The 12978-nt window shown below is 41.1% G+C and overlaps 1 protein-coding gene across 1 annotated transcript; it reads left to right on the forward strand.

Moving 5' to 3' along the window:
• Nucleotides 1-225: 225 nt before the first annotated feature.
• magoh (mago homolog, exon junction complex subunit) lies at nt 226-12504 on the forward strand. Its single transcript, XM_078218481.1, has 5 exons — nt 226-372; nt 7130-7188; nt 7391-7501; nt 9590-9672; nt 11965-12504. The coding sequence occupies exons 1-5, from the start codon at nt 285-287 to the stop codon at nt 12062-12064; spliced, it is 441 nt and encodes a 146-aa protein (XP_078074607.1). The 5' UTR covers nt 226-284; the 3' UTR covers nt 12065-12504.
• The last annotated feature ends 474 nt before the right edge of the window (nt 12505-12978 follow it).

The following is a 12978-nucleotide window of genomic DNA, read 5'->3' on the forward strand; positions in this document are numbered from 1 at the left end:
ATTTCCACTTCTTTCAATGACATCCATTTCCCCCTCCACTTTCATTGCTGTCCTCACCGACACAGACAGGAGAATAAAGTCTCTTCCAGTGCACTAGTTTCCAACCATAGGGTGACAGAGGCGCATGTGCTGCCCAGGGTAACGTCTGACTCAGAGGCGGCTGACGAGGTGACGTTCAATGCAAGAGGCGGGCCTGCCACTGACGGCGTGACGTATGACGCAGAGGTGGTCTGCCGCTTGCGCCGTGACGTACAACGCAGAGGCGGCCTGCCGGCGCGGGGACCATGTCGAGTGATTTCTATCTGCGGTATTATGTGGGGCACAAGGGCAAGTTTGGCCACGAGTTCCTGGAGTTCGAGTTCAGGCCGGACGGTAAGTGTTGACCGGAATGTCCGAAGCGGTGGTGAATCTAGAGCCTGGGAAAGCTAGGAGGCGGCGGAGGGGGGAAAGGCTGGGCCCAGGCTCCCGGGCCTCACGCTGGGCTGAGTGTCCGAATCAATGTGCACCAGCAGCAGTATCCATATGGCTCCTTGTACCGCTCCCTGACTAAACAAATACACGCCTTACAGCTCCCCCCACACTGCTTTCTTGTTAACAGCCATTTCAGGGTCTTTGAAGCTCAGTGTTCCCGGGATTTGAAACAGCATTAATATCCCCAGAAGACTCAGAGGAAGGGTTATCCAGACTGAAACATTGACTCTAATCTCTCTCCACAAATGCTGTCGGACCTGCTGAGATTTTCCAGCATTTTCAGTTTTTGTTTCATATTTCAGCTTCCACAGTCATTTGCTTTTATCCCCAAGCACACTGTTGTGTTTGTCTACTGAGCATTAATTCATTCACTGTGGTGGCCTGAGGATGTCCTGCTAGCAGCTTTACATGGAATTTACAGCACAGAAACAGGTCATTTGGTCCATCTCATCTGCTGTTTACATTGCACACAAGCCTCCTCTCACCCATTTTGGGCAGCATCGTGGCACAGTGCATTGCTGCCTCACAGTTCCAGGGACCCAGGTTCAATTCCAGTCTCGGGTCACTGTCTCTGTGGAATCTGCAATTTCTCCCTGTGTCTGCATGGGTTTCCTTCAGGTGCTCTGGTTTCCTCCCACAGTCCAAAAATGTGTAGGTTAGGTTGATTGGCCATGCTAAATTGCCCCTTAGTGTCAGGGCGATGCAGGGTAAATGTGTGGGGTTATGGGAATAGGGCCTGGGTAGGATTGTTGTCAGTACAGGCTTGATAGCCTCCTACACTCGGGATTCTGTGATTCTGATCACACTATCACAGTGGCCTTCAGCTTCTTCCTTGTGTGTTTATCAAATTCTTTGAATGTATCTGTGTTAGAATCATAGAATGGTTACAAGACAGAAGGAGGCCATTCCGCACATTGTCTCTGTCTGTTTTCTGCAATAGTAACTTAGCTAGTCTCACTCCCCTGCCTTTTCCCTGTAGCCCTTTAAAATCTTTTCTGATAATTATCCAATTCCCTTTTGAAAATTGCAACTTGAATCTGTTTGCACCACACTCAGGAGTGAATTCCAGATCTAAACCACATGTTGCATAAAGAAGTTTTTCCTCATGTTGTCTTTGGTTCTTTTGTTAATCACCTTCGGATTCTCAATCTTCTGTTGATGGGAACAGTTTCTCCCTGTTCCTCTATCCAGACCCCACATGATTTTGGACAAGTATAACAAATCTTCTCTCAGCCTTCTTGTTGAGAGCAGCCCTAGTTTCGCTGATCTATTCACATAACTGAATTCTCTCATCCTCAGAACCATTCTTGTAAATCTTTTCTGCACCCTTTCTAAAACTTTCACATTCTTTCCGTTGAATCATGGTTTTATGCAGGTTCATAATGAACTTGCTTTTGTACTCTGTATCCCTTTTTAGAAAACCAGGGTTCGGTATCCTCAACCTGCCCTGCTGCCTTCAATGATTTATGCACATATACACCCAGGTCCCTCAGCTCCTGGATTCCCTTTAGAATTGTATCTTTTATTTTATGCCACCCCTCCTCATTCTTCAGACTGTATCACTTCACACTTCTCTATATTAAATTTTACCTGCCACATGTCCACCCACCCCACCACCCTGTCCATATCCTCTTGGGAGTCTCGCTTCATTCTCCTCACTGTTCACAATACTTCCAAGTTTCGCATCATTTGAAAATTTTGAAATTGTGCCCTGTACACCCAAATTTAGGTTATTAATATAAATCAATAAATAAGTTTTCCCTCAATTACCACACTTTCTTTGCTGTCACTCAGCTAACTTCATAGTCATGCTGCCACTGTCCATTGTATTCCATGGACTTCAACTTTGTTGACAAACCTGTTATGAGGCACTTTATCAAATTTTGGAAGTCCATATACACCACATCAACCATGTTAGCCTTATCTGTCTACTCTTTTTGTTACCTCATCGAAAAACCCCTCCAAATTAGTTCAATACAATTCGCCTTTGATGAATCCTGTGCTGGTTTTCTTTAATTAATCCACATATGTTCAAGTGGCTGTTAACTTTGCCTCAGCTAATCCTTGGGGTAGCAAGTTGGACATTCTAACCAGTGTCTGGGTAAAGGCATTTCTCCTGAATTTCCCAGCAGCACAGTGGAGTTATCACTGGACTACCAATCCAGGGATTCAATGTAATGCTTCTGGGACCCAGGTTCGAATCCCACCATGGCAGATGGTGAAATTTGAATACGATAAAAAATATGGAATTAAAAGATGACCATGAAACCATTTTCGGAACAACCCATCTGGTTCACCTTTGGGGAAGGAAATCTGCCATCCTTACCTGGTCTGGTCTACATGTGATTCCAGACCAATAGCAATGTAGTTGACTCAAATGAAACAGAGGGCAGTTAGGGATGGGCAATAAATGCTGGCCCAGGAAGTGACGGCCACATCCCGTAAAAATGAATAAAAAAGATTAGTGCCTTCCAGTTTTTTTTTCTCTGCAAGTGAATTACATTTGATAATGATGCAGCTATATAAGACCCTCGTCAGACCCCACTTGGAGTACTGTGCTCAGTTCTGGTCGCCTCATTACAGGAAGGATGTGGAAAAGATTGAAAGGGTGCAGAGGAGATTTACAAGGATGTTGCCTGGATTGAGTGGCATGCCTTATGAGGATAGGCTGAGGAAGCTCGGTCTTTTCTCCTTGGAGAGACGCAGGATGAGAGGAGACCTAATAGAGGTATACAAGATGTTGAGAGGCATAGATCGGGTGGACTCTGAGGCTTTTTCCCAGGGTGGAAATGGCTGCTACGAGAGGACACAGGTTTAAGGTGCTGGGGGGTAGGTAGAGGGGAGATGTTAGGGGGAAGTTTTTCACACAGAGGGTGGTGGGCGAGTGGAATCGGCTGCCGTCAGTAGTGGTGGAGGCAAACTCAATAGGGTCTTTTAAGAGACCCCTGGATGAGTACATGGGACTTAATAGGATGGAGGGTTATTGGTAGGCCTAAAAGGTAGGGATATGTTCGGCACAACTTGTGGGGCTGAAGAGTCTGTTTTGTGCTGTAGTTTTTCTATGTTTCTATATGGCTCTCACTAGGTGTACCATCATTCTTCACTGCAGAGAAATGGAATATTTCTGTTCTGTACACTTTTTGCAAGTCCTTGTTTAATTCCTGGTCTGGCAGTGCCTTGATTTTAAAATTTTCATCCTGGTTTTCAAATTCCTCTGTGGTTTTGTTCCTCCCTATCTCTGTAACCTGCTCAAGTCCTACAACCTTTTTGGATCTCTGTGCTTTTCCAATCCTGGCCTCTTGTGCACCCCTGATTTTAATTGTTGCATCACTGGTGGCCGTGATTCAGCTACCAAGGTCCTAAGCTCTGAAATTTCCTTCCTAAACATCTCTGCCTCACTAGTTTTCTCTCCTCCTTTAAGACACTCCTTAAAATCTACCTTCATTACCAGATTTTTGATCACCTATCTCCTTATCGCTCCTTATCTGATGAGGTGTCAAATTTTGTTAACAGGTGTAGTGGGATGCTTTATATCAAAGGCGCCACATAATTGCAAATTGTCATTTTGCTGGCATGGGGTTCATTTGTATCTATATGCATATAGATGTATATTTTAAAAATCCAATATAAATAACATATATAATGTGTAGAACTCGATCTAATATGTACTCATGCACACCTTTATTTATGAGGCGGCACAGTGGTTAGCACTGCTGCCTCACAGCATCAGGGACCTGGGTTCAATTCCCGGCTTGGGTCACTGTCTGTGTGGAGTCTGCATGTTCTCCCTGTGTCTGCGTGGGTTTCCTCCGGGTGCTCCGGTTTCCTCCCACAGTCTGAAAGACGTGCTGGTTAGGTGCATTGGCCATGCTAAATTCTCCCTCAGTGTACCCGAACAGGTGCCGGAGTGTGGCGACTAGATTTTCACAGTAAATGTAAATCTACTTGTGACTAATAAATAAAGTTTAACTTTATTGCACACAAAAGCACCATGAAGGAAATAATTACAACATCCGTCCAACCCCATAACTCATCAACAGAGTCAACCCGGAAGTAATGAATCTACTGTTCCCTCCTCCCTGTATTCTACTTGTAGGTCTAGAAAGCATTTCCAACAAGTTATTACTTTTTAACCTGCTACGATATCAATTCTAGGTGCAAAAAACTTGAAAAATATCTTACAGGGGCAATCATAAATATAGAAAATCGAAGCAGGCGTAGGCCATTCAGCCCTTCGGCCTGCTCTGCCATTCATTTTGATCATTGCTGATCATCGAATTTAATATCCTGATTCTAATTTCTTCTTGAAATCACATAATTTAAGATGCTGTGTTTGTTCCCATATCCAAATATCCAATATTGATAATGTATCAATTTAACAAATAAGTTATTGAATAGAACAAAAACCTAATGATTGTGTCACAAAATTGAATGTTATTTTCTTTGGCTTGATATATATATATGCCTGCAGATTTGGGACAAGAGCACCTCGTGCATCCCTGATTTTAGTTGTTACATCACTAGTGGCTGTGGCTTCAGACGCAAAGGTCTGAAGCTCTAGAATTGCAGCCCCCGCCCCCCCACACACACACAAAAATCTTTAGGATCCAATCCTGAGACCGGAAGATGGTGTAAATCAGTGTATGAAACACAAAAAAAACTTGAGGTCACTTGTGGCTCTTGGCAGACCTGCTGCTTTTGTTTCTGAACCTCATTTCTGGGATACATTGCCAGAGTTTTAACTCGGCCTTCCTCCTTCCCCATCCTTTTAAGGAATGGTCAGTTCTACAGTCAAGTTTCTTCCTTTCTGTGATGGTCTCTAAGTATGTTCCATTTCAGCAGTGAAGGGTGATGGAGTCTTGGTGAGATGACCCTCATAAGAAGTTGTTTTGAATTGAAACTTTGAAGAAAACCTTGGTGAAACTGTTGAAATAAAACATAAATATACTCAAATTAACAACGCAAACAGGTTACAGTGGTTAGCACTGCTGCCTCACAGCGCCAGGGACCCGGGTTCAATTCCGGCCTTGGGTCACTGTGTGGAGTTTGCACATTCTGCCTGGGTCTGCATGGGTTTCCTCTGGTTTCCTCCTACAGTCCAAAGATGTGCAGGTTAGGTTGATTGGCCATGCTAAATTGACCCTTAGTGTCAGGGGGATTGGCAGGATAAATATGTGTGGTTATGGGAATAGGGCGTGGGTGGGATTGTGGTCGGTGCAGACTCAATGGGCTGAATGGCCTCCTTCTGCACTGTAGGGATTCTATGATTACATGATGGTATCATTAGCAAGTTCAAGGAGTTGCCAAGTGTTGGGAATCTCAGAGGAGACTATCTGATTTAACAACTTGTCATTGTCTGGTCAGAATTAAAACTAACATTTGTTTTTGAGAGGGCTTATTTTGAGAGGTGTTAATTTCTTACTCCGCTGCACTCTTTTTTAATCTATGTCATGTATGTAAATCAGCTTTAAGCCATAACTAAGATTACCAAAATTTTGTTTCTTGGTCAGTGCGTCCACCAAAACAGAGCACGGGGATTTTCTTACAGTATCTTAATTTTTAACCTGTCTACCCCAAATCACCAAGATAATAGGTTTGGAATCAGCCCTTCAAACGGTTGAGCAATCCTGTCATGCAGCTTTTTTTATCAAAAAATTAATGGGTGGGTTTGCGCTGGAAGTTAGAAATTGTTGCAGTGCGATCTTAGTGGTGTCATGAAGTCCGGGAGTTTCCAAGCTCCAGATTTTCTGCCCACAGTTTTTAAAGCTCGAGCATTCTCCATCAATAGGATCCAATCTTCTCCATTATATGTATTTTTTTACATATAATTTTGTAATGCCTGAATGGACGCATGACAGAATTGATTGATCATCCTGATTTCGGCTGAGTTACTTAGGCAACAAATTGTACTTGTCTTCAATATCCTTGAGTTAGGGAGGATGGAAGAGTCAACGTTCCTGTTTTTAGTTGGTATTCACCTATCCCTGCAGTAAAGTGCATTTGTCTGCGTGTCTGATGCAGATGCCATCATGCTTGGCTGTGATGACTCTATGGTCAAATAGTTTGCTGACATTCACTGTGCATACTGTGCATACTTCACTGGGCTTACTTGTGGAAGATGTCCCTTGAGATGAATGGGTGACCATCAACAATGGAATATTACACCAACGAAGAGCGAACGTCTTCTGGCAAAGGTAGAAAAAAAGAGTGGAAGTGTGAGGGGAATAGATTGGAATTTCATCAGTTCATAGCTTCCAGGGCTAAGTGTGTCAAAGATTTTGGCCAGAATGTTATGGCCGTTCACGCCAATGGGATTTTCCCATTCAGCTGCAGTGAACAGAGATTTGTCTGGGAGCCAAATTCTCCAACCTCGCTGCAGCAAGAGTATGGCATGAACGGCCAGTAAGATCGCAGTTTTCTGCTGAAGGAACTACACGTTTCAGGTTTCTCCTTTTAAAATAAACCCATCACTGATGCAACATTACCGAGTAGCAGAATATTTTGTTTCAGCATTGACAGTCTGCCTTAAGTACAGGGACTGAATATTATGGGCATCAGAGAAAGAGAAAAAAGTGATAAATGAATTGGCAACTAGTGTTCCATTGTAATGCCTTTAGCTAATGATACAAATCAAACTTGTTTCTCATTTGCTTGACAGGTAAACTCAGATATGCAAATAACAGCAATTACAAAAATGACGTAATGATTAGGAAGGAGGTAAGCATGCTTGAAACTTCATCTTTATGTTGTGAGTTGGAAAGGCTCAATTAATTTTGAAGATTGAATTCAAAATGGATGTCATTTAGATAGTAAAATGGCTTCTGACCTGAGATTGGATTTAATTTAAACTTGTTTTGTAATTTATACAGTTTTATACTTTCTTTTTAAATGCCAGTTTGTGGTTGTATGATTGTTGTAGGCATATGTCCATAAAAGTGTTATGGAAGAACTAAAGAGGATCATAGAAGACAGTGAAATCACAAAGGAAGACGATGCTTTGTGGCCCCCACCTGACCGAGTTGGGCGACAGGTCAGTATTATACTCTTTATTTCTCATAAACAAAGACGAAGCAGGCATATCATAGAACGTTTCAGATAAACAATGCACTACTTGGGTAACAGTTCTTGAACTCATCAGAACACTGAAGGTATCATGGGTAAAACATTTTGTAAATTATACAGTACGTTGAGATATTTTAACACTTTTTTTCTCTTGAAGGTTCTAACTACATTGGCACACAGTCCAAGGGGACCAGCGTGGCCATTTTCTGTTACACCTTGAGTGTTGTATCTAGTAGAAATTGGTGACTAGCTATGGATGTGGCTACAGCGACACTGCTTTAATAAAATATATTAAAGTTTGTAGAAAATTCCTTGCATACATTCACATTGCTATTAAATGTATTACTTGTATCTTTATACAATATGTATTACAATTTAGTATGACATTTTATGGTATTTCTCTTCAAAGTTTGGAATTCTGGCATGAATTTATGAGACATAGCACATTTTAATGTAGTTTTTGGTAAGTTGGCCCCTCAACCAATATTGTTTTTGGAAAGAAAACTCCGGCTATTTGTGGGCCCTTGCTGTACACAATTCATTGCTATGTCTCCTTCATTACAACAGGGGCTGCACTTAGAAAATGAAGAGTTTCTTTTTTATAAAGCACTTTAATTTAACTGCTGAGTACGTAGACTCGCATAATTTAATTTTACCAACTCAAAAAGATTCTAGTACACATGCATTCACCATACAAAAATGAGTATTGTAATTACATGCCCAATCATGATTTTTGATTTGATTTATTATTGTCACATGTATTGGTATACAGTGAAAAACATTGTTTCTTGCGCGCTTTACAGACAAAGCATACCATTCATAGAGTACATGGGGGAGAAGGAAAGAGTGCAATCTATTAACCAGTTTACTTGCGAATTATAAATGCACTTGGGTTACCAATTTGCCACAATAGCGAATGTCTGATATAACATGCATTAGATATATCGCAGTAGTGAAATTCTCATCTTTAAAGCAGCAGATTGATGGTTCAAGTTCCACACCAGAGACATGAGCACAATATCTCAACTGAAACTCAAGTGCAGTACTGAGAGAGTGCTGCACTGTCAGAGGTGTCATTTTTTAAATGTAAAAGATCCCATGACATTAATTTGTGTCCTGGCCAATATTTATCTCTCAACCAACATTGTTTTTAAAAAAGAAAATCTGTCTATTTGTGGGCCTTTGCTGTACACAATTCACTGCCAATCTCCTACATTACAGCAAGGACTGCACTTAGAAAATGAAAAGTTTTTAACAAAGCATTTTCGACTGTCCCAAGGTTGTGAAAGGTGTTATATAAATGTAAGCCTTCCTTTATTTACAGTGCTGTATTAAACACTATAAAGTGCCTATTTTCCAAGGGTCCATTGTTTGCCTTCCGCTTTTCCACACCTTTATGCTGGTCCTCAACAATATCATCCATCACATTCTATACATGTGCCAGTGAGACCCAGCTCGAGCTCCCTTCCACCTCACTGAACTTACATATGTGCATGCTGTTCAGTTGCATAGTTAGCAGATGCATGGGCCCTGTTATGGCCAGATCATTTGTTTTTAGCAATACTGGTTGGGAGTTTAATGTTGGTCAGGATGCCGGAAGAGCTCTTCCGCTTCTCTTTAATAGGGCCGTGGGATCTTTTACATCTGCCTGAGAGAGCACACAGGTTCTCATAGAATCATAGAACCCTCAGTTTAATGTCTCCTCTGAGAAAGGATATGTTCAACAATCTGCACTCCATCAGCAGTGCACTGAACAATCAGCCTAGATTATATACTCAGATTGTTGGAAGTGGACTTGGTTTCAAGATCTTTTGATTCAAAACCCAATGCTACCGCTGAACCTTGGCTAATACCTATAAACTTCATTAGAAGTTATTAAGTCAGGTGCATACAGTTGTTGATGATTAATTGTGATGGAGTTAATACAAAATTTGTTTAAAAATCTGCGATCAGTCATCAGGAAATGTCAGTACAGAATGTATATTTTGTGTGGTGTGCTTGATTGTGGGACTTTAATATGTAGATAATCATCCTCTTCATATTTTGATTATAACAGGAGCTGGAGATTGTAATAGGAGATGAACATATTTCATTTACAACATCTAAGATTGGGTCTCTAATTGATGTAAATCAATCCAAGTAAGTGTTACTTTGGTAAGAGTGGAAAAGCTACAAAAATAAATCAGTGGAGAACAATATATTGCCCTAATGATTTGTTTTTTGTAAGTTTTGTGTTAATAACCAAATACTTATAAAAGTAAATTGTGTATACCTCTGATCAGCCAGAGTGACAATTGAACTGTTGCAATTGGTGTCTTCCCAAAATGAGTCATTGTTTTTGAGTGGAAAGGAGTCCTACCCCATTAGGAGAAAAGATCGTGTTGTTAAGATTTAAAATACAATTCTTTAATTCGTCATAGGCTGTGGAAAAGTCAACATTTATTACCTAATTCTGAATCTAAAGCTTTGGTATAACTGAATGGCCTGTTAGGTTATCTCAGAGGGCAGTTATGTCAATCACAATGTTGTTGATCACATATAAACCAGAGTGAGTAAGTACAGCAAGTTTCATTGCTCAAAGGCCATGACTATACCAGGTTAGTTTTTAATGACAATCCAGGAGTTAAGTGGTCACCGGTTCTCTGCTTTAAATGCCACTTGCCATTTGCTTCTGATTTATTAGCTGAATTTAATTTCCCCAACTGAAAATTTTAATTATGGTTCCAGAGCATTAGTCCAGGCCTCTGGATTGTGAGTTCAGTAACGTAACCATTTACGCTACCATATTTTTGTGCAGGGAATCCCAATGGTTACAGATCAGAAGAGGGCCATTCAAACTGTCATGTCTGTGCAACCTCCGTGAAGGAGCAATTCACTCTGTGCCGATCCTTTGCCTTCTCCCTGGAGCCCTGCACATTCTTCATAATCCAATTTCCACTTGAATACCTCATTGAGCCTTCTTCTGCCACACTCACAGGCAGTGCATTCCGGATCCTAACTACTTGCTGTGTGAAAAAGCTTTCCCTCAATGCCTCCATTGCTTCTTTTGCTGATTAGCTTAAATCCGTACCTTCTGGTTCTCAATCCTTCCACCAATGGAAACAGCTTCTCCTAATCTACTCTGTCCAGATTCCTGAATACCTCTATTAAATCTCCTCTCCACCTTTTCTTCTCCAAGGAAGCAGTCGCAACTCCTTCAGTCTAGCTACTTAACTGAAGCTTCTCATCCCTAGAACCATTCTTGTTCTGCACCCTCTCTAATGTCTTCATATCCTTCATGTCAAAGTGTGATCCCAGAACGAGATGCAATACTCCAATTGAGGCTGAACCAATATTTTATACTGGTGTAACGTAACTCCCTTGCTTTTGTATCCTATGCTTTTATTTAAAAAGCCCAGGATGCTGTATGCTTTAACTGCTATCTCAAGCTGCGCCTCCACCTTCAATGATTTATGAACATTTGCACCCTGGTCCCTCTGCCCCCGCATCCCCTTTAGAATTGTATTTATATTGGTCCGTAACTTCCTGACTCCCCAGTGTCAGGGGGTACCCCAAAGATGCATTGGAAGTTCCAAGGTAAGGGCTTATGCGAAAATTGTCCAGAAGTGCTAACTTCCCCTGGACAATTGCACTGTGCTGGGAACCATCTGACAGTGATTTAAATCACTAACTTTGGATCCTTCTGCCAGTGTTACACCAATGGTTACTCTGAAAGAGTTAGAAATAAAACCACTTCTAACATCAATGTAACAATTTCAAATAAGCTGCATGGGATTACACCCCGACACGGCTGGACCTCCCCACCTGATGTCCAACCCTCTACCCCCCCCAAATCCCTTACTTTAGTCACTTACTGTTTCCCCGGCCTGTTATTTTCAGTATGACCTTTAAACTCACCTGCTTTACGGCAGCTGATGCATTTGAAAAGGGAGTGTACTCTACTGCAATTCCTTTGGACTCAGATGCTGGACCCAGGGACCCACTATGCTGCCTGAATCTCTCCCAACCTGAGTCAGGAAGGTCAGGTGATTTGGGCACTGAGGAAGTTTGGTGCAGGTAAGGGGGTATGGAGAGGCAATCCAACGCCGGTTGCCACTCAAAGGAAATTATGGATTGTCTCTCTGTTATTTCCACGAAAATGATTCACTTCAAACTTTTCTGCATTAAATTTCATTTGCATTTGTCTGCCTATTCCACCAAGCGTCTATGTCCTTTTGGAGTTCAGCACTATCCTGCTCACAGCTCGCAATACTTCCAAGAGAATGCTGTGTCAATCCTGCTAACACTCACATGCAAAACGAGCACTCCACCATTCTAATGGGAGCTAATTCCCCAGCTCTATAAATAGAAATTTGGCTGATTTTTTTTTCAAACTATTGTAATTTTAACTGCTGTGCCTTTTCTAAATGGGAAAAAAATGTTTACATCTAGGGATCCAGAGGGTCTGCGAGTATTCTACTACCTTGTCCAGGACTTGAAATGTCTAGTTTTCAGTCTCATTGGACTGCACTTCAAGATCAAGCCTATCTAAGAGTTTGGTGTTCGCACAAGGATAATGGATTTGGGATGGACTGGAGTGGGAAGAGAGGGGAGGGTTTGAGTTGATTTGGACTCTGTATGTGTTACAGCAACTAACTTTGTCTCGTGGATTGTGGATTTCGTAATTTTTGTATGTGAATATATGGCAATTTCATCTTGCTCACAATATTTGATTTCCTTTTTTATATTAAAATAAATTTCATTGGATAAATTTGTGTGGTTTATTTGCTGGAATTTCTTTATTAAAAAATTAACAAAAAATATATGGATGGTCTTGCTGTTTCCTAATGTATTTGTATTACTAAATATTCTTTCAGTTATAAATTTAAACAAAAAGTGCAGTCCTCGTGAGACATAGAAAACAAACCTACATTCACTGTCCTGAGGTTTAAATATTTTGCAATATCCAGAAATCAAATTACTGCTTACTGGCATTTAAAAGTTCCTACTAACCAGGTAAGAAACCAGTAAGAAGCCATATTAAAACTTTGCTGATATCATTTTAACAACAGGCAATAAATTTGAAGGCTTATTATTTCACAAACAGCTGGTTCCAGCTATTCATTATGAATAACTTATACCTCTTGGATTCTCTGTTCTCTTGCTACGTCTTCAGTATAGAAGCTGCTTTCCTGTGATGGCAGTGGAATGAATCATGGGCCACTATTTAACATTGCCTCCTTCTCGCATACACAGGGATGTGGAATAGCTGAAGTTGGTTTAGGCCTGGAGGAAATATGAAAGAAAATAGAATCATATTCTTGTGTCATAAAGGGAAGGTAGATACATGGTGTTAAATCTGTGAAGAAAAACCAACTCCAGTATTCAGGAGATTGGTGTATATCCCTGTTTAGTGGGCTAATGATTTTGAGCAGCATTTTACTTTTCAGAAACATATCCTCTCAG

Source organism: Mustelus asterias, chromosome 8 (assembly GCF_964213995.1).
Source record: "Mustelus asterias chromosome 8, sMusAst1.hap1.1, whole genome shotgun sequence".
Lineage (NCBI taxonomy): Eukaryota > Metazoa > Chordata > Chondrichthyes > Carcharhiniformes > Triakidae > Mustelus > Mustelus asterias.